General features: G+C 44.9%; 1 protein-coding gene across 4 annotated transcripts in view; it reads left to right on the plus strand.

Moving 5' to 3' along the window:
• The window catches only part of LOC143769568 (C-type lectin domain family 2 member D-like), a 187,267-nt gene that overhangs the window by 130,727 nt on the left and 33,175 nt on the right, over positions 1-23,365 (plus strand). The window contains exon 1 of one of the 4 annotated variants that reach the window (XM_077258245.1): positions 22,703-22,858. The exons of 2 other annotated variants lie outside the window; for them this stretch is intronic. In XM_077258245.1, coding sequence (XP_077114360.1) covers positions 22,711-22,858 — 148 coding nt within the window. In that variant the 5' untranslated portion in view covers positions 22,703-22,710. Of the gene's footprint in view, positions 1-22,702; positions 22,859-23,365 lie in introns of those variants that run through there. One more of the 4 variants, XM_077258246.1, reaches the window with a different exon arrangement.

Below are 23,365 nucleotides of genomic sequence, written 5' to 3' on the forward strand. Positions count from 1 at the left end.
AGGTATCTGGTGTGTATGTGATGGCTGCATGTGTGTGATGGGTGTGTGTGATGGCTGCGTGTGTGGGTGTGATGGCTGCGTGTGTGTGTGTGTGATGGCTGCGTGTGTGTGTGATGGCTGCGTGTGTGTGTGTGATGGCTGCGTGTGTGTGTGTGACGGCTGCGTGTGTGTGTGTGACGGCTGCGTGTGTGAAGCATTTGTGTCAAAGCTGCATGTGTTTGTGAGCTGCGTTTGTGATGCTGCGTGTGTATGTGTGATACTGCGTGTGTGTGATACTGCGTGTGTGTGTGATGCTGCATGTGTGTGAGCTGAGTGCGTGTGTGTGAGCTGTGTGTGTGCTGCGTGTGTGTGAGCCGTGTGTGTGAGCTGTGTGTGTGAGCGTGTGTGTGAGCTGCGTGCCTGTATGTCATTATACAGTATGGAGAACTGTGGCCATTATACAGTATGGAGCATCATGTGCAGTCATTATACAGTATGGAGCATCATGTGCAGTCATTATACAGTATGGAGCATCATGTGCGGTCATTAGACAGTATGGAGCATCATGTGCAGCCAATATACAGTATGGAGCATCATGTGCAGCCAAAATACAGCATGGAGCATCATGTGCAGCCAGTATACAGTATGGAGCATCATGTGCGGTCATTATACAGTATGGAGCATCATGTGCAGTCATTATACAGTATGGAGCATCATGTGCGGTCATTAGACAGTATGGAGCACTATGTGTGGCCATTATACAGTATGGAGCATCATGTGCGGTCATTATACAGTATGCAGCATCATGTGCGCCAATATACAGTATGGAGCATCATGTGCAGCCAAAATACAGCATGGAGCATCATGTGCAGCCAGTATACAGTATGGAGCATCATGTGCGGTCATTATACAGTATGGAGCATCATGTGCAGTCATTATACAGTATGGAGCATCATGTGCAGCCATTATACAGTATGGAGCATCATGTCCGGTCATTATACAGTATGGAGCATCATGTGTGGCCATTATACAGTATGGAGCATCATGTGGGGTCATTATACAGTATGGAGAATCATGTGTGGCCATTATACAGTATGGAGCATCATGTGCGGTCATTATACAGTATGCAGCATCATGTGGGGTCATTATACAGTATGGAGCATCATGTGCAGCCAGTATACAGTATGGAGCATCATGTGTGGTCATTATACAGTATGCAGCATCATGTGCGGTCATTATACAGTATGGAGCATCATGTGTGGCCATTATACAGTATGGAGCATCATGTGTGGCCATTATACAGTATGGAGAATCATGTGGGCCATTATACAGTATGGAGAATCATGTGGGGCCATTATACAGTATGGTCAAGTAAAAAAGGCAGCACACTGCAGCGCTAAGACATGCAAACATGAAACATGAAAACTGAACTGCATTACTGCACTAGAAATATGAAAAATGAGAGCGTTTAGCGCATAAAAATGGCCAATTTTATGTGTACCTGATAGCCCCTTTACGGAATCTCTCGTATATCAGGTCCTACGCTTGCCTACCTAGCTGAGAATAAACGTCTCCATGTGAATGGGTACCTGTGGAAACCTCTTCCTAGACTCATATTCTCTCTCTCTGTGGAGGGGTACTGGACCTACTGCGATTAAAACACCTGGGCTAGGAGGCGGAGTGCTCAGTCAGAAGGCTAAATAATATATTTGAAAAAACTGACCGTCACATCCATACATAGACTAAGTGTGAACAGGTGCTGAACCTAGAGTAACCAACTCATATACAGTCAAGTAAAAAAGTAAGCACACTGCAGCGCTAAGACATGCAAACATGAAATATGAAAACTGAACTGCAATACTGCACTAGAAATATGAAAAATGAGAGCGTTTAGCGCATAAAAATGGCCAATTTTATGTGTACCTGATAGCCCAGGTGTTTTAATCGCAGTAGGTCCAGTACCCCTCCACAGAGAGAGAGAATATGAGTCTAGGAAGAGGTTTTCACAGGTACCCATTCACATGGAGACGTTTATTCTCAGCGAGGTAGGCAAGCGTAGGACCTGATATACGAGAGATGCCGTAAAGGGGCTATCAGGTACACATAAAATTGGCCATTTTTATGCGCTAAACGCTCTCATTTTTCATATTTCTAGTGCAGTATTGCAGTTCAGTTTTCATGTTTCATGTTTGCATGTCTTAGCGCTGCAGTGTGCTGCCTTTTTTACTTGACTGTATATGAGTTGGTTACTCTAGGTTCAGCACCTGTTCACACTTAGTCTATGTATGGATGTGACGGTCAGTTTTTTCAAATATATTATTTAGCCTTCTGACTGAGCACTCCGCCTCCTAGCCTCAGGTGTTTTAATCGCAGCATGTCCAGTACCCCTCCACAGAGAGAGAGAATATGAGTCTAGGAAGAGGTTTTCACAGGTACCCATTCACATGGAGACGTTTATTCTCAGCGAGGTAGGCAAGCGTAGGACCTGATATACGAGAGATGCCGTAAAGGGGCTATCAGGTACACATAAAATTGGCCATTTTTATGCGCTAAACGTGCTCATTTTTCATATTTCTAGTGCAGTATTGCAGTTCAGTTTTCATGTTTCATGTTTGCATGTCTTAGCGCTGCAGTGTGCTGCCTTTTTTACTTGACTGTATATGAGTTGGTTACTCTAGGTTCAGCACCTGTTCACACTTAGTCTATGTATGGATGTGACGGTCAGTTTTTTCAAATATATTATACAGTATGGAGCATCATGTGCAGCCATTATACAGTATGGAGCATCATTTGCGGTCATTATACAGTATGGAGAATCATGTGTGGTCATTATACAGTATGGAGCATCATGTGCCGTCATTATACAGTATGCAGCCTCATGTGCGGTCATTATACAGTATGGAGCATCATGTGCGGCCATTATACAGTATGCATGCGGTCATTATACAGTATGGAGCGTCATGTGTGTTCATTATACAGTATGGAGCGTCATGTGTGGCCATTATACAGTATGGGGAATCATGTGTGGTCATTATACAGTATGGAGCGTCGTGTGTGGCCATTATACAGTATGGGGAATCATGTGTGGTCATTATACAGTATGGAGCACTGTGTGGCCATATTTTTTTGTTTATAATTATTGTATATGAAACAGTGTGATCAGCAGTGCTAAATGGGTGTGGTTGGGATGTGGATATGGGTGTGACTAATTATGAATGGGTGTGGTCAGAGGCGTGGCCTAAAATTTGCCGTGGCGCGCTTTGCGCGCCGCAAACTTTGTCCCTCTTTCCCATCTTCAAAAGTTGGGAGGTATGCAAGCGTGATGGTGCAAGCACCGCCGTACTGGACCTGGGCCATACGGGGTAAGCACCGCATAGCAGGCTGAGCACAGCCTAGTAAGAGCTCAGTAGGAACTCCTGACTCCATCTTTAAAAGATGAGCCCCAGGAGTACAGTCACTGGGTACAGGGTGTCAGACACAAAAGGGCTTCAGGAACATAACACAAAGGACACAGTTCAGACAGGATCAGGTACTGGATATGCAGCCTCCAGGACAGGCAGATCTGGGTACTCTGCCCCTAGAACCAGCGGAATACGCAAACGGACTGGATATGCTGCCTCCAGGATAGGGGATCTGGATACTCTGCCCCCAGAACAGGCAGGAAAAACAAGATACAAACGGATCTGGGTATTCTGCCCCCAGAACAGGGAGTAGACAGGTATCAGCTCTCCCAGAACAGACTGCAGACAGAACGGGAGCTGGATACCTAACTCACAAACACAATGCAATGCTCTGGCAATGCCCAACAGGAAATGGAGAGTGTATATAGGAGCTGCCCCTCAGCAATACGCTGAGGGAACAACACAGGTGCACACACAAACCCTGGTAAAAGCAGGGTAGGTATGGCCGCACGCACCCTAAGCACAAACAGAAACTATTACTGCACAGTCAGCAGAGGAACTGTGGCTTAGGGCACCTGGCAGCGACTGCTAGCCTGGACACACGTGGACATACTGATAGGGAATTTAGATTGTGAGCCTCAATGGGGACAGCGATGATAATGTGTGCAATCTGTAAAGCGCTGCGGAATATGTTAGCGCTATATATATAAAAAAAAAAAAGATTATAAAGAAAGTCATGCACCAGCTGCAGAGGACCTCGCAACCCGCGGATAGCTTCCAAGAGCGGCAGCCAGGGACCGCACATGCGGGTGGTCATGCAGCAGAGCAAAGAAATCACAGCACATGTACAGCTACGCAGCGACACAGGGAACTGAGCAGCATCCATACAGGTAAGAGACAACAGTATCCCTGCACATTAGGGGGAGTGGAGAAAGGGTTAAAGCAGAGACATACAGAGTAACGCCCAAGAAACAAGGTATAAACCCAGGAAAAAGGACTTTTCTAAAGCTCTCCTGACCAACTTACACATATATGGAAGATACATGTGCAGGTAATTACCAGCGTGAATGCATGCATATATGTGGGGTATACTCATTTTTGCATCAACTAATTTGAGTAAATCTGAATATTTTCTATTGAAAGTTGCATTACTAACCTTACTTTCATGTTATGCATTAAAAAAAAAGTTCAATGAAGCTCCCTCAAAAGTTTGGAAATTGTTCTTGCATTCAATGAGATACTACATTTCAAAGGGGTGTACTCATTCAGAGCCACCTAGTACGGAGGACCTGGCTCCAGTCGCTGCTGCAAGAGCTAAACTGCAAAGCTCCTGAACTTGCCGCACACACCCACACCCGGGATGTGTGATGCATGCACACGGCACATTTCAGGAAGGGGTTAAAGCTTAAACCTATTTGTCTCGGTAACTTCTAGGACTTTCCCACCCACTTTTTAACCCCTTCCTGAAATGTGCCGTGTGCATGCATCACACGTCCCGTCCCGCATTACCTAACCAAGGAACTTCAATCAGGTATCGACCACAGATCATTCAATGGAACACATAGAAATAACAAAGGAAATACCCGTATGGTAACATCAAGAGAGTATAAGAAATGTTATGGTTCTTGTAATGTAAAGATATAAAAACAAACTGCGTCATTGAGAAATATCTATATTTTTGTTTTCTCTAAATAACTGATTATAACTCTAAGGCCGGGGTCACACATGCAAGTTTTACGGACGTAAGAGCGCAGAAACTACGTCCGTAAAACTCGCATAACATACGGCACAATTATTCTCAATGGGGCTGCTCCTATTAGCCGTATATTACGGTTCAGTATTATACGGCTTTCTACGGCCGTACAAAATCGCAGCATGCTGCGTTTGTCAGCGTATTGCGCAAAAAAAATCGCCAATGAAAGTCTATGGGGGCGAGAAAAATACGGATTCCACACGGACCAGCAGTGTGACTTGCGAAAAATACGCAGCGGTGTTAGTGAAAAGTCGGTAATTCAATTGCCGGCTTTTCATTTCTCCTGCACAAACCCGACAGGATATGAGACATGATTACATACAGTAAACCATCTCATATCCCCTTTTTTTTTTGCATATTCCACACTACTAATGTTAGTAGTGTGTATGTGCAAAATTTCAGCGCTGTAGCTGCTGAAATAAAGGGTTAAATGGCGGAAAAAATTGGCGTGGGCTCCCGCGCAATTTTCTCCGCCAGAGTGGTAAAGCCAGTGACTGAGGGCAGATATTAATAGCCAGGAGAGGGTCCATGGTTATTGGCCCCCCGTGGCTACAAACATCTGCCCCCAGCCACCCCAGAAAAGGCACATCTGGAAGATGCGCCTATTCTGGCACTTGGCCACTCTCTTCCCACTCCCTGTAGCGGTGGGATATGGGGTAATGAAGGGTTAATGCCACCTTGCTATTGTAAGGTGACATTAAGCCAGATTAATAATGGAGAGGCGTCAATTATGACACCTATCCATTATTAATCCAATTGTATGAAAGGGTTAAAAAAACACACACACACATGATTAAAAAGGATTTTAATGAAATAAACACAGCGGTTGTTGTAATAATTTATTGTTCTCTCAATCCATTTCCAGGCCCTCGCTTGGCAAAATAATAAACGCACAAGATACATACCTTCTGCTGAAACGTCACGTCCTATGAAGTAATCCATCTGAAGGGGTTAATTAATATTACAGGCACGAGCTGCGATAAACCACTCGTTCCTGTAATCCCCCGGCGAATGAATGAAACGTAGGTCATTATACGGACGTATAATACGTGGCGTATTGTCTTACGCCAAGTGTGACTCCAGCCTAACACTCATACTTGCCACCGCATTTACAGTCCCGGTACTGTCCGTGAAAAAAAAACGTATCCCATTTGGACCAATGTTATTCAATGGGGCAGTGCTGATGACAATTCTTTTTACTGACCGAATCTGCATGTGAAACAAAAAAATAAAAATGCAGCATTCAGTAGTTTTTTCCATAAATCAGATGAGACTTACCCGTTTAAGTTTATAGGGACTTAACAAAAAAATCGGATGCGATACGGAGCCACAGTATAATATCTGATTGTTACGGATACATTGCAGTTCTGTTACACAGGAAACTATTGATGATTAATAGCTGCTGGTGTTAAAAGCAAACTGTATGCGGAAAACAAGTGAGAAATTGTCCAACTTTTCTGGATGAAAATCTAAACGTTTTTTATACGCTCGTGTGAACCTTGCTTTAATATCAGAAGTGAGGGCACAGTTTAAGGGTTAGGAGGACTCACGACTTTGACTTTATAAATTTATTTTTTTTGGGAAGGAGGAGGGGGCACATTTTTATTATTGTGCTGAATCTATATGGGTTTTGATTTCTCAATGACTTGGAGTATACTATAATCAGAGGTGTCAAACTGCATTCCTCGAGGGCCGTAAACAGGTCATGTTTTAAGGATTTCCTTGTATTGCACAGGTGATAATTTAATCACCTGCACAGAATGATTCCAGCACCTTGTGGAATGCTAAGGAAATCTTGAAAACACTCATGGTTTGAGGCCCTCGAGGAATGCAGTTTGACACCCCTGCTATAATGGCTCGCTGTCACCACCTTATATCCATAAGGAACTTTTGCTTGTTTTCCTTCATTTGACTCATGTAATTTAGATTTGTGTTTTCTAAATAAAATTTGCCATTTTATGTTGAGTGGTATTGCACTCTCTTGGTTTCTCAGGGTTTTCCCTAGTGATCCCCCATTTTGTTATATATGAGCCGTGTCTTTGTCACCAGTGAGATGTTCCTCAATGTGAAGACCTTGCCCAGTGGCTCCACTGCTGATTTGCCCATCGCTTTTCTTCTTATTGACTTCCAGTGTGGTCTCTGCATCTTCAGTGATCATTGATCCGAGTAGGTTGAAGTCCTTTACACCTTCCAGTTCATCGCCGTCCATCTCAGATGTGTCCCAGTCTTACGTGGCAGTAGTCAATATCTTTGTCTTCTTTGCGTTGAGTAGTACTTACATGTTCGAGCTTTTCATGTCGACCTTCCGTCAACACATATGATATGATGCATAGGATTTTTGTGATAAACTATATTATAAGCTCACACAGAGAAACCTGCTGGGAATCTGAAGAGGGTGACTTGATATTGGGTTCTTTATTTGTCTTTTGTTTTTTGAGTTTTATCAATCCCTTAGTGACCCTATTTCTGAAGAAGCCATAGTGCGAAACGCACGTCAGGGGTCTTGTGGTAACTATTATGTGCTTACTCTCCTTTTATGCCTAACATTTTCTCCTATGTGCTTCTTTGTTCACTCAGGATCTGGTGCCTGTTAAATTTCAATAACATTCTAATGTTTGGTTTATCTATTGGTATTTTTATCTGTCACAATGGTGTCATGTCACCCTGGAAGATCTGGAGGTAGACGGTCACGTTGGGTAATGAATCGCAGGTCTTCTTTAGACATGGTGTGATTTGTGTCCCATATTAAATGGATTTAGTTTCCTCTGGTAGTGAAGAGGTTAATGACCCTTTCTATGATGGTCAGATACGTGCAGCTCTATTTCAGCTGCTTCTGATCTGATCATTGCCTCTTTCTATAAAAGCTGATCAGATCTTCTTATCCCTGCTGGTGAAAGATTTGTCTTCCTGTGCTGTGTGCTAAAGCTAAGAGTTGTTGTAGTAGTTATCTCTGGTTTGCTGTAGTACGTGTATATTTATCTCCTGGTCCCTTTTCCCATTTAGTTTATTCCTCCCTGTCCATATCCTCCTCCTTATTGTTGGTTACTACTTTTGTATGATTGAGGTTTTCTGTTACCCCTGTTTTGTCTTTGTGTCTTATTTACCTTATATTTCTGTCCTAGGCCTCATGGGGTGGGGGAGGGAACAAATCAGGGTTTACCGGGAGCATAGTAAGGATGGACACTCGGGCCTCTCTACCTTCAAGAGTACCCCCGGGACTGGGATAGTAGCAGTGTCGGACTGGGGTGCCATGGGCCCACCAGTAACAATGACTTTGGTGGCCCACTTTTCACCTGTAAACAAATATTATATGATCCTGTGGGCCAGTCCGAGCCTGGATAGTAGGGTCCCAGTTCCAGGGACAGTTTGAGGCCCCCCCTTTCTTACCAAAGACCGTCACAGCATGTCATTATCTATATCTATATACAGAACTTTTATTCTTATATATATGCTTGAGTCAGTTTTCTCTGGATTATTTGTCCTGTCTTTCACCTGAACCTATCTTGATCAGATGAACTGAATACTGGTAATATCTACTTCCCCCACTAGGGGAGGTATTGCTCATATATTCTGTGTTGCTCTATTTTGGCTTCTTTCACACTTGCGTCGTTTGGCGTCCTGTTATGACCCCAATGGCGAGGGTCTCAGAGGAACAAGTAAGTCTGCGAAGTACAAAAATCCAGCTCATAGGGCAGTGGTAACTGGGTTGACCATATATCTACTCCTAACGCCAACACTAGAAGTAGCCGGGGAACATGCCTACGTTGGTCGCTAGATGTCTCGCGCCAGCCGGAGGACTAACTACCCCTAGAAGAGGAAAACAAAGACCTCTCTTGCCTCCAGAGAATAGACCCCAAAAGTAGGATACAAGCCCCCCACAAATAATAACGGTGAGGTAAGAGGAAATGACAAACACAGAGATGAACTAGGTTTAGCAAAGAGAGGCCCACTTACTAATAGCAGAATGTAGTAAGATAACTTATATGGTCAACAAAAACCCTATCAAAAATCCACACTGGAAATTCAAGAACCCCCGAACCGTCTAACGGCCCGGGGGGAGAACTCCAGCCTCCCTAGAGCTTCCAGCAAGGTAAGGATACAGATTATGTACAAGCTGGACAAAAATGCAAACAAAACAAATAGCAAAAAGCAAGAAATCAGACTTAGCTTAATTTAGCAGGAACCAGGATCAGTAGACAAGAGCACAACAGATTAGCTCTGATTACAACGTTGCCAGGCATTGAACTGAAGGTCCAGGGAGCTTATATAGCAACACCCCTGACCTAACGACCCAGGTGAGCATACAAGGGATGGCAGACATTCCCAGAGTAAAATCACTAATAACCACTAGAGGGAGCCAAAAAGGTAAATTCACAACAGTACCCCCCCCTTAGTGAGGGGTCACCGAACCCTCACCAAGACCACCAGGGCGATCAGGATGAGCGGTGTGAAAGGCACGAACCAAATTGGCCGCATGCACATCAGAGGCGACCACCCAGGAATTATCCTCCTGACCATAGCCCTTCCACTTGACCAAGTACTGAAGCCTCCGCCTGGAGAGACGAGAATCTAAGATCTTCTCCACCACGTACTCCAACTCGCCCTCAACCAACACCGGAGCAGGAGGCTCAGCAGAAGGAACCACAGGCACAACGTACCGCCGCAACAAGGACCTATGAAATACGTTGTGAATGGCAAACGACACTGGAAGATCCAGGCGAAAGGATACCGGATTAAGGATTTCCAATATCTTGTAAGGACCAATGAAGCGAGGCTTAAATTTGGGAGAGGAGACCTTCATAGGAACAAATCGAGAAGACAGCCATACCAAATCCCCAACGCGAAGTCGGGGACCCACACCGCGGCGGCGGTTGGCAAAACGCTGAGCCTTCTCCTGTGACAACTTCAAGTTGTCCACCACATGACTCCAGATCCGCTGCAACCTATCCACCACGGAATCCACCCCCGGACAGTCAGAAGGCTCCACATGTCCCGAGGAAAAACGAGGATGGAAACCAGAGTTGCAGAAAAATGGCGAAACCAAGGTGGCGGAACTAGCCCGATTATTAAGGGCAAATTCAGCCAACGGCAAGAAGGTCACCCAATCATCCTGATCAGAAGAGACAAAACACCTCAAATAAGCCTCCAGAGTCTGATTAGTTCGCTCCGTTTGTCCGTTAGTCTGGGGATGGAAAGCGGATGAAAACGACAACTCAATGCCCATCCTACTACAAAAGGATCGCCAGAACCTGGAAACAAACTGGGATCCTCTGTCCGACACAATATTCTCAGGAATGCCGTGCAAACGAACCACGTTCTGGAAGAATACAGGAACCAGATCAGAAGAGGAGGGCAGTTTAGGCAAAGGAACCAAATGGACCATCTTAGAGAAACGATCACATATCACCCAGATGACAGACATGCCCTGAGACACCGGAAGATCAGAAATGAAATCCATAGAGATGTGTGTCCAAGGTCTCTTCGGGACAGGCAAGGGCAAGAGCAACCCGCTGGCACGAGAACAGCAAGGCTTAGCTCGAGCACAAGTTCCACAGGACTGCACAAATGACCGCACATCCCTTGACAAGGAAGGCCACCAAAAGGACCTGGCCACCAGGTCTCTGGTGCCAAAAATTCCCGGGTGCCCTGCCAACACCGAGGAATGAACCTCGGAAATGACTCTGCTGGTCCATTTAGCAGGCACAAACAATCTGTCAGGTGGACAAGAGTCAGGCCTACCAGCCTGAAATCTCTGTAACACACGTCGCAGATCTGGAGAAATAGCTGACACGATAACTCCTTCCTTAAGAATACCCACAGGTTCAGCGACTCCAGGAGCATCAGGCACAAAGCTCCTAGACAGAGCATCGGCCTTCACATTCTTAGAACCTGGTAAATACGAGACCACAAAGTCAAAACGGGAGAAAAACAATGACCAGCGGGCCTGTCTAGGATTCAGGCGTTTAGCAGACTCGAGATACATCAGATTTTTGTGATCAGTCAAGACCACCACACGATGCTTAGCACCCTCGAGCCAATGACGCCACTCCTCAAATGCCCACTTCATGGCCAACAACTCCCGATTGCCCACATCATAATTTCGCTCTGCCGGCGAAAACTTCCTAGAGAAAAAGGCACAAGGTCTCATAGTAGAGCAACCAGGGCCTCTCTGCGACAAAACGGCCCCTGCCCCAATCTCCGAAGCATCCACCTCAACCTGAAAGGGAAGTGAGACGTCAGGCTGGCACAAAACAGGCGCCGAAGTAAACCGGCGTTTCAACTCCTGGAAAGCCTCCACGGCAGCAGGAGCCCAGTTAGCTACATCAGAGCCTTTCTTGGTCATATCCGTCAGCGGTTTAACAACGCTAGAAAAATTTGCGATAAAACGACGGTAGAAGTTAGCAAAACCCAAGAACTTCTGAAGACTCTTAACTGACGAGGGTTGAGTCCAATCATGAATAGCTCGGACCTTGACTGGGTCCATCTCCACAGCAGAAGGGGAAAAAATGAACCCCAAAAAGGGAACCTTCTGTACACCAAAGAGACACTTTGAGCCTTTTACAAACAAAGAATTTTCACGCAAAATCTTAAAAACCATCCTGACCTGCTTCACATGCGAGTCCCAATCATCAGAAAAAAACAGAATATCATCCAGATAAACAATCAAAAATTTATCCAGATACTTCCGGAAAATGTCATGCATGAAGGACTGAAAAACTGAAGGTGCGTTAGAGAGCCCAAATGGCATCACCAAGTACTCAAAATGACCTTCGGGCGTATTGAATGCGGTTTTCCATTCATCGCCCTGCCTAATGCGCACAAGGTTGTACGCACCACGAAGGTCTATCTTGGTGAACCACTTGGCACCTTTAATCCGGGCAAACAAATCTGACAACAGCGGCAAAGGATACTGAAATTTGACAGTGATCTTATTTAAAAGCCGATAGTCAATACAAGGCCTCAAAGATCCGTCCTTTTTGGCCACAAAAAAGAATCCCGCACCAAGAGGGGAAGAAGGACGGATATGCCCCTTCTCAAGAGACTCCTTGATATATGAACGCATCGCAGTATGTTCAGGTACCGACAGATTAAAGAGTCTCCCCTTAGGAAACTTACTGCCAGGAATCAAATCTATTGCACAGTCACATTCCCTATGAGGAGGCAGTGCACTGGACTTAGACTCGCTGAAGACATCCTGATAATCAGACAAATACGCCGGAACTTCCGAAGGCGTAGAAGAAGCAATAGACAAGGGCAGGGAATCACCATGAATTCCATGGCAGCCCCAACTTGACACTGACATAGCCTTCCAGTCCAGGACTGGATTATGGGTCTGTAACCATGGCAAACCCAAAACAACCAAATCATGCATTTTATGCAGAACAAGAAAACGTATCTCCTCCTGATGTTCGGGAGTCATGCACATGGTAACCTGAGTCCAAAACTGCGGTTTATTTTTTGCCAATGGCGTAGCATCAATACCCCTAAGAGGGATAGGATTTTCCAATGGCTCCAGAACAAATCCGCAGCGCTTGGCAAAAGACAGATCCATAAGGCTCAGGGCAGCACCTGAGTCTACAAACGCCATGACAGGATACGATGACAGTGAGCAAATCAAAGTTACAGATAGAATAAATTTAGGTTGCAAATTACCAATGGCGACAGGACTAACAACCTTAGTAAGACGTTTAGAGCATGCTGAGATAACATGTGTAGAATCACCACAGTAGTAACACAAGCCATTCTGGCGTCTATGAATTTTCCACTCATTTCTAGTCAGGATTCTATCACATTGCATTAAATCAGGTGTCTGTTCAGACAACACCATGAGGGAATTTGCGGTTTTGCGCTCCCGCAACCGCCGGTCAATTTGAATTGCCAGGGCCATAGAATCATTCAGACCCGTGGGAATGGGAAAACCCACCATCACATTCTTAATGGCTTCAGAAAGGCCATTTCTAAAATTTGCAGCCAATGCACACTCGTTCCACTGGGTCAGCACGGACCATTTCCGAAATTTTTGGCAATACACTTCAGCCTCGTCCTGGCCCTGAGACATAGCCAGCAAGGCTTTTTCTGCCTGAATCTCAAGATTGGGTTCCTCATAAAGCAAACCGAGCGCCAGAAAAAACGCATCAATATCAGCCAATGCCGGATCTCCTGGCGCCAGCGAGAAGGCCCAATCCTGAGGGTCGCCCCGTAAAAAAGAAATAACAATTTTTACTTGCTGAGCGGAGTCTCCAGAGGAACAGGGTCTCAGAGACAAAAACAATTTACAATTATTCCTGAAATTTCTAAATTTAAATCGGTCTCCGGAAAACAGTTCAGGAATCGGTATCTTAGGTTCTGACATAGGATTTCTGGTAACATAATCTTGTATGCCCTGCACACGAGCAGCAAGCTGGTCCACACTTGTAATCAAGGTCTGGACATTCATGTCTGCAGCAAACACAAGCCACTCAGAGGTAAAGGGGAAAAGAAAAAAAAAAATGAGAGAGAGAGAAAAAAAAAACTCAGAATTTTCTTTCTTATAATCCCGCTTCTGCAATGCATTTAACATTTAATACTGGCCTGGCAAACTGTTATGACCCCAATGGCGAGGGTCTCAGAGGAACAAGTAAGTCTGCGAAGTACAAAAATCCAGCTCATAGGGCAGTGGTAACTGGGTTGACCATATATCTACTCCTAACGCCAACACTAGAAGTAGCCGGGGAACATGCCTACGTTGGTCGCTAGATGTCTCGCGCCAGCCGGAGGACTAACTACCCCTAGAAGAGGAAAACAAAGACCTCTCTTGCCTCCAGAGAAAGGACCCCAAAAGTAGGATACAAGCCCCCCACAAATAATAACGGTGAGGTAAGAGGAAATGACAAACACAGAGATGAACTAGGTTTAGCAAAGAGATGCCCACTTACTAATAGCAGAATGTAGTAAGATAACTTATATGGTCAACAAAAACCCTATCAAAAATCCACACTGGAAATTCAAGAACCCCCGAACCATCTAACGGCCCGGGGGGAGAACTCCAGCCTCCCTAGAGCTTCCAGCAAGGTAAGGATACAGATTATGTACAAGCTGGACAAAAATGCAAACAAAACAAATAGCAAAAAGCAAGAAATCAGACTTAGATTAATTTAGCAGGAACCAGGATCAGTAGACAAGAGCACAACAGATTAGCTCTGATTACAACGTTGCCAGGCATTGAACTGAAGGTCCAGGGAGCTTATATAGCAACACCCCTGACCTAACGACCCAGGTGAGCATACAAGGGATGGCAGACATTCCCAGAGTAAAATCACTAATAACCACTAGAGGGAGCCAAAAAGGTAAATTCACAACAGCGTCCGTCGCAATGCGTCGATTTGGGAAAAAAACACATCCTGCAAATGTGCCCGCAGGATGCGTTTTTTTTTCCCATAGACTTGTATTGCCGACGAATTGCGACGTATGGCCATACGTCGCGTCCGTCGTGCACTGGATGCGTCGTGTTTTGGTGGACCGTCGTCACGAAAAAACCTTCAAGAGAATGTTTTTTCGTACATCGGGTCCTGCATTTCCTACCGCGCATGCGTGGCCGGAACTCCACCCTCTCCTCCCCGGTACTTTAGAATGGGCAGCGGATGCGTTGAAAAACTGCATCCGCTGCCCACGTTGTGCCAAATTTTCACAACGTCCGTCCGTACGTTGCGCTGATGCTTTGTGACGGCCCCGTACCGACGCAAGTGTGAAAGAAGCCTTACCCTTTCTCGGGTTTGTTATTATCTGATCTCGTACATTTTTGCTCTTTGTGAGCTATAGTCTCATCTTCTTACAAGATACTATTTGACAGCACACTTTATGTGTCGTGGCTTGTACAGCAGCGGTATAACTACAACAGGTGCAGAGGTTGCAGTCACACCCCGGCCCTGGAGCCTAAAAGGCCCCAAAAGTCCCTTTGGCTTATAGGAAAATACAATTGCTATTAAAGAATTGAAATAATTGGGGGCTGTTATGATCCCTAGTGGTTGAGGATCACAAATTACTCCAGCTAAGTAACAAACATAGGACAAGCTCTAGGGAGGTGGCAAACTGGACTGACCGCAAATCTGAACCTATCCAAACACACTAGAAGTAGCCGGTGAACGTGCCTAAAATCCTAGACGTCTCGAGCCAGCCTGAGGAAATAACTACCCCTAGAGAGAGAGAAAGACCTCATTTGCCTCCAGAGAAATAATCCCCAAAGATATAGAAGCCCCCAACAAATAATAACGGTGAGGTAAGAGGAAGGCACATACACAGGGTTGAAAGCAGATTCAGCAAATGAGGCCCACTAATACTAGATAGCAGAAAATAGAAAAGGGGTCTGTGCGGTCAGTAAAAAAAACCCTTACAAAATATCCACACTGAGATTTCCAGAACCCCCGCACCAACTAACGGTGTGGGGGGAGAAACTCAGTCCCCTAGAGCAACGAGCAAGAGAGGAAATCACATTTTAGCAAGCTGGACAAGAAACATGATGAATGCTGATAATCAAAAAATGAACAAACAAAAACTTAGCTTGTCTTGGAGAGACTGGGAGCAAGGTAGTCACAAGGCATGTGAAGAGCACTGAATACATTGATAGCAGGCAAGGAACTGAGTATCCAGGTGAGCTAAATAGGAAACCAGCCAAGGATAACGAACCAGCTGATGCTGCCAACCTGCAGAAAGACAACACTACACAGTACCGCTTGTGACCACTAGAGGGAGCCCAAAAATAGAGTTCACAACAGTACCCCCCCCTTGAGGAGGGGTCACCGAACCCTCATCAAGACCCCCAGGGCGATCAGGATGAGCCGCGTGGAAGGCACGAACCAAATCGGCCGCATGAACATCAGAGGCGACAACCCAGGAATTATCTTCCTGACCATAGCCCTTCCACTTAACCAAATACTGAAGCCTCCGTCTAGAGATACGAGAATCCAAAATCTTCTCCACCATGTACTCCAATTCGCCCTCGACCAGCACCGGAGCAGGAGGCTCAACAGAAGGAACCACAGGTACCACATACCTCCGCAACAAAGACCTATGGAACACATTATGAATGGCAAACGATGCTGGGAGATCCAAACGAAAAGACACCGGGTTAAGGATTTCCAAGATCTTATAAGGACCGATGAAGCGAGGCTTGAATTTAGGAGAGGAGACCTTCATAGGAACATACCGAGAAGACAGCCACACCAAATCCCCAACACGAAGTCGGGGACCCACACCGCGGCGGCGGTTGGCAAAGCGCTGAGCCTTCTCCTGTGACAACCTCAAATTGTCCACCACATGGTTCCAAATCTGCTGCAACCTATCCACCACAGAATCCACCCCAGGACAGTCAGAAGGCTCAACCTGACCCGAGGAAAAACGAGGAAGGAAACCAGAATTGCAGAAAAAAAGCGAAACCAAAGTAGCAGAACTAGCCCGATTATTAAGGGCAAACTCGGCCAATGGCAAAAAAGTCACCCAATCATCCTGATCAGCAGAAACAAAACATCTCAAATAAGTTTCCAACGTCTGATTAGTTCGCTCGGTTTGGCCATTAGTCTGAGGATGGAAGGCCGACGAAAAAGACAAATCAATGCCCATTTTAGCACAAAAAGTCAGCCAAAACCTGGACACAAACTGGGATCCTCTATCAGACACAATATTTTCAGGAATGCCGTGCAAGCGAACCACATTCTGAAAAAATAGAGGAACCAAATCGGAGGAAGAAGGCAACTTAGGCAAGGGCACCAAATGGACCATCTTGGAAAAACGATCACACACCACCCAGATGACAGACATTTTCTGAGATACTGGAAGATCCGAAATAAAATCCATGGAAATGTGCGTCCAAGGCCTCTTCGGAACAGGCAAAGGCAAAAGCAAACCGCTGGCACGAGAACAGTAAGGCTTAGCCCGAGCACAAATCCCACAAGACTGCACAAAGGAACGCACATCCCGCGACAAGGAAGGCCACCAGAAGGACCTAGCCACCAAATCTCTGGTACCAAAAATCCCAGGATGACCCGGCAACACCGAAGAATGGACCTCGGAAATAACTCTGCTGGTCCATCTATCCGGGACAAACAGTCTCTCTGGTGGACAACGGTCAGGTCTATCCGCCTGAAATTTCTGCAGCACTCGTCGCAAATCTGGGGAAATGGCAGACAAAATCACTCCCTCTCTGAGAATACCAGCCGCCTCAGAAACTCCCGGAGAGTCAGGCACAAAACTCCTAGAAAGTGCATCAGCTTTCACGTTCTTCGAACCAGGCAGGTATGAGACCACGGAGTTGAAAAGGGAGAAAAACAACGACCAACGAGCCTGTCTAGGATTCAGGCGCTTGGCAGATTCAAGATAAATCAGATTTTTGTGATCAGTCAAGACCACCACACGATGCTTAGCTCCCTCGAGCCAATGTCGCCACTCCTCAAATGCCCACTTCATAGCCAACAACTCCCGATTACCAACATCATAATTCCGCTCAGCAGGCGAAAACTTTCTTGAAAAGAAAGCACATGGCTTCATCACAGAGCCATCAGAGCTTCTCTGCGACAAAACAGCCCCTGCTCCAATCTCAGAAGCATCAACCTCGACCTGGAAGGGGAGAGAGACATCTGGCTGACATAAGACTGGAGCTGAAGAAAACTGGTGCTTCAGCTCCCGAAAGGCCTCCACGGCCGCAGGAGACCAATTAGTCACATCAGAACCCTTCTTGGTCAAACCCGTCAAAGGTTTAACCACGCTAGAAAAATTAGCGATGAAATGACGGTAAAAATTAGCAAAACCCAAGAACTTCTGAAGACTCTTAACAGACGTGGGCTGAGTCCAGTCATGAATAGCCTGGACCTTGACTGGGTCCATCTCCACAGTAGAAGGAGAAAAAATAAAACCCAAAAAGGAGACCTTCTGTACTCCGAAGAGACATTTTGAGCCCTTCACAAATAAAGCATTAGCACGCAAGACCTGAAACACCATCCTGACCTGCTTCACATGAGACTCCCAATTCTCAGAAAAGACCAAAATGTCATCCAGATAAACAATCATAAATTTATCCAGATATTCTCGGAAGATGTCATGCATGAAGGACTGAAACACAGAAGGAGCATTAGAAAGTCCAAAAGGCATCACCAAGTACTCAAAATGGCCTTCGGGCGTATTAAATGCTGTTTTCCATTCATCTCCCTGCTTAATGCGCACAAGGTTATACGCACCACGGAGATCTATCTTGGTGAACCAACTGGCACCCTTAATCCGAGCAAACAAATCAGACAATAGTGGTAAAGGATACTGAAATTTGACTGTGTTTTTATTCAGAAGACGATAACACTGGTCAACAGCATTTTTGGTGCCAAAGATATTTCATCGAATTTAGGGTATTTTTGGGGTGCTGATTCTGAATATGTCATCAGTTTTGCCAGATTGGCTCAAGTTTTTGACATTTTTGGTATCTTATTTATAGCACTTGTTGGTAAATGCGACGCATCATCTCATTAATTTCTTTGGATTAGTACTTGAACTGAGCAGTTCTTAATATAGTTTTGTGTTAATTAGTGTTCTAAAAGTTTGTTCATAGCTTGATTTTTGCACTAACTTTATGTTGTTGTCTGTTTTCCAGTGAAAAGCATGAACTCATCAAGAAGAAGTTGTCTTAACGATCCAGACTCATTCTGTTACATTTGTGGTGAATACACACTGCCAAAACATAGAAGAAACATAACAGACTTTGTAAAAAAAGTGTATTTTGCCTATTTTGGTGTTATGCTTGGGGACCAAGACAAGTTTTGGGCACCACACATAGTGTGCAAAGCATGTATCGAATTATTACGAAAATGGAGCAAAGGACAAAGAAAAAGCTTCAAATTTGGTGTTCCAATGGTGTGGAGAGAGCCAAAAAATCATCATGATGACTGTTATTTCTGTGCAGTGCAAGTGCAAGGATTCAATAAGCATAAGAAACGAAAATGGGAGTAACATGGAATCTGCAAGAAGGCCTGTCCCTCATTGTGAAGATGTGCCTGTACCTGTGTTTACCATAAATAACAGTCATCATGATGATTTTTTGGCTCTCTCCACACCATTGGAACACCAAATTTGAAGCTTTTTCTTTGTCCTTTGCTCCATTTTCGTAATAATTCGATACATGCTTTGCACACTATGTGTGGTGCCCAAAACTTGTCTTGGTCCCCAAGCATAACCCCAAAATAGGCAAAATACACTTTTTTTTACGAAGTCTGTTATGTTTCTTCTATGTTTTGGCAGTGTGTATTCACCACAAATGTAACAGAATGAGTCTGGATCGTTAAGACAACTTCTTCTTGATGAGTTCATGCTTTTCACTGGAAAACAGACAACAACATAAAGTTAGTGCAAAAATCAAGCTATGAACAAACTTTTAGAACACTAATTAACACAATACTATATTGAGAACTGCTCAGTTCAAGTACTAATCCAAAGAAATTAATGAGATGATGCGTCGCATTTACCAACAAGTGCTATAAATAAGATACCAAAAATCTCAAAAACTTGAGCCAATCTGGCAAAACTGATAGCATATTCAGAATCAGCACCCCAAAAATACCCCAAATTCATTAAAATATTTTGGACACCAGAAAAAAAATTTTTTTTGTTGACCTGTGTAATCTATACAAGGTCTCAAAGAACCGTCCTTCTTGGCCACAAAAAAAAATCCTGCACCAAGAGGGGAAGAGGATGGGCGAATATGTCCCTTCTCCAAAGACTCCTTTATATAACTCCGCATCACGGCATGCTCTGGTATAGACAAATTAAAAAGTCATCCCTTAGGAAATTTACTACCAGGAATTAAATTTATAGCACAGTCACAATCCCTATGAGGGGGCAGGGCACTGGACCTGGGCTCATCAAATACATCCTGGTAGTCAGACAAAAACTCAGGGACCTCAGAAGGAGTGGAAGAAGCAATAGACACCAACGGAGTATCGCCATGAATTCCCTGACAACCCCAACTTGACACAGACATAGCTTTCCAATCTAAAACTGGATTATGAGCCTGCAGCCATGGTAGACCCAAAACGACAACATCATGCAAATTATACAAAACAAGAAAGCGAATCACCTCCTGATGTACGGGAGTCATGCACATGGTCATTTGCGTCCAATACTGAGGCTTATTCTCAGCCAATGGCGTAGCATCAATTCCCCTCAGAGGAATAGGAAATTCCAAAGGCTCCAGGACAAAACCACAGCGCCTGGCAAACGACAAATCCATCAGATTCAGGGCAGCACCCGAATCCACAAAAGCCATAACCGGGTAGGACGACAAAGAACAAATCAAAGTAACAGACAAAATAAATTTAGGCTGTATAGTACCAATGGTGACAGGTTTAGCTAATTTTTTTAAGCGTTTAGAGCATGCTGAGATAACATGAGTAGAATCACCACAGTAAAAGCACAACCCATTTTGACGTCTATGACTTTGTCGCTCAATTCTGGTCAGAGTTCGGTCACATTGCATAGACTCAGGTCTCTGTTCAGAAAATACCGCCAAAGGATGAGCAGATTTGCGCTCCCGCAAACGCCGATCAACCTGAATGGCTAAAGCCATAGAATCACTCAGACTTGTAGGGGTGGGAAACCCCACCATAACATTCTTAACGGCCTCAGAAAGACCTTCTCTGAAATTTGCAGCCAGGGCACACTCATTCCATTGAGTAAGCACCGACCATTTCCGAAATTTTTGACAATACACCTCTGCTTCATCCTGACCTTGAGAGATAGCCAGCAACGCTTTTTCTGCCTGATTCTCAAGATTAGGCTCCTCATAAAGCAGTCCAAGAGCCAGAAAAAATGCATCTACATTAAGCAATGCAGGATCTCCTGGCGCCAGAGAGAAAGCCCAATCTTGAGGGTCGCCACGCAACAAGGAGATAACAATTTTAACTTGCTGAGCGGACTCACCAGAGGAACGAGCTCTCAGAGATAGAAATAACTTACAATTATTCTTAAAATTTAGAAACCTAGATCTATCTCCAGAAAACAACTCAGGAATGGGTATCTTTGGTTCTGACATAGGGCTATGAATAACAAAATCCTGAATACTTTGCACCCGTGCAGTAAGATGATCCACACTAGAAGTCAGAGTCTGAACATTCATGTCTGCAGCTGAGCTCAAAACCACCCAGAGTTCAAGGGGATGAAAGAAGCTAAACAGACTGCAGCAAAGGAAAAGCGGGAGGAGAAAAAAAAAATGTACTCAGGTCTTCTTTTTATCCCACTTCTGCGATGCATTAAACACTTTTTGGCCTGCTATACTGTTATGATCCCTAGTGGTTGAGGATCACAAATTACTCCAGCTAAGTAACAAACATAGGACAAGCTCTCGGGAGGTGGCAAACTGGACTGACCGCAAATCTGAACCTATCCAAACACACTAGAAGTAGCCGGTGAACGTGCCTAAAATCCTAGACGTCTCGAGCCAGCCTGAGGAACTAACTACCCCTAGAGAGAGAGAAAGACCTCACTTGCCTCCAGAGAAATAATCCCCAAAGATATAGAAGCCCCCAACAAATAATAACGGTGAGGTAAGAGGAAGGCACATACACAGGGTTGAAAGCAGATTCAGCAAATGAGGCCCACTAATACTAGATAGCAGAAAATAGAAAAGGGGTCTGTGCGGTCAGTAAAAAAAACCCTTACAAAATATCCACACTGAGATTTCCAGAACCCCCGCACCAACTAACGGTGTGGGGGGAGAAACTCAGTCCCCTAGAGCAACCAGCAAGCGAGGAAATCACATTTTAGCAAGCTGGACAAGAAACATGATGAATGCTGATAATCAAAAAATGAACAAACAAAAACTTAGCTTGTCTTGGAGAGACTGGGAGCAAGGTAGTCACAAGGCATGTGAAGAGCACTGAATACATTGATAGCAGGCAAGGAACTGAGTATCCAGGTGAGCTAAATAGGAAACCAGCCAAGGATAACGAACCAGCTGATGCTGCCAACCTGCAGAAAGACAACACTACACAGTACCGCTTGTGACCACTAGAGGGAGCCCAAAAATAGAGTTCACAACAGGGGGCCCCGTTGGATCTTTTTCATTGGGGCCCATAAGTTTCAAGCTACGCCATTGGGTCACATCCTGCATTTGCAGTTTCTTTATGCCATATCTAGCAGCAGGACACCCCCGATCTGTGACATAAGCTCCCAGAAGGGAGGGGAGCACTATGGAGTAGATTCAGCATCTGGAGCTGATAGTTATTCCTCTAGGGCAGGTTCACAGGAGTGTACAAACAAAAATTCATCAGCGTTTCACCCAGAAAAGTGGGAAGATCTTTTTCTCGTTTGTCATCCGAGAACAATTTTTTTTTTTTTTTTCTTTTACAGCAGCAGCTGTTCATCATTTGCAGTTTCCCATGTTACAGAATTGGAATGTATCTGTAACAATTGGACTCTATACTGGGGCTCCGGACGGCATCCGATTATTGTTTGATTATCAGTGGTACTCAGTTGCACAATCTAGGTTTTAATAAATGAGGAAAAACCCTTGAGTCATATAGAAGACTCAATAAATAAAGAAATGGATAAAGAAATGATAGTGAAAGTATGCAAGCAGGAAATGTGCGCTCATTCATTGAGACCATGTGCTCAGGGATGGAAGCAAAGATCAGGGAGGAAGAAGCTGCGCTGAACTGCAGAGTAGGACTGGGAGCTGAGGACGACCCACCGGAGATACCGGCTGTCCGGCCGCTCGGTAAGTGGCCGCCTGTATGTGATAGTAATGGTCAGATACAGTCCCGAGACATCTGCCTTATAGGGGGGAGACCTTCCTGTTTAGTTTCTGGGAACAGTTTATTAACGCGTTGAAAGGGGTTTTATTGTGATGTGGGTCAGAGTGGTGGGCTGTGTAGGGTGGTGGGAACATGTCAGTTCCCTATGCGGGGGTCCACATAGTGCAGATTGCAATGCTGTTCTGTGTCCAAACCTACAGTACAAATTGTGTGTGTCCAGAAAGACCCCCGTACCCTTGACCGCAGCACCACCATTGCTATTTTCTGTACTGATCCTACTTAGACTGTGTGATACTAGTAGAGGACACTGTGTGTGATACTATTAGAGGGTTCTGTGTGGTGTGATAATATATAACAAGACATAGTCTGTCATCTATAGGAACGTTCCAGCACTGGTATCTATTAGTGACGAGCGAGTGTGCTCGTTACCCGAGTTTCTCCGCACGCTCGGGTGGTCTCCGAGTATTTTG

Source organism: Ranitomeya variabilis, chromosome 4, assembly GCF_051348905.1.
Source record: "Ranitomeya variabilis isolate aRanVar5 chromosome 4, aRanVar5.hap1, whole genome shotgun sequence".
In the NCBI taxonomy this organism is placed as follows: Eukaryota; Metazoa; Chordata; class Amphibia; order Anura; family Dendrobatidae; genus Ranitomeya; species Ranitomeya variabilis.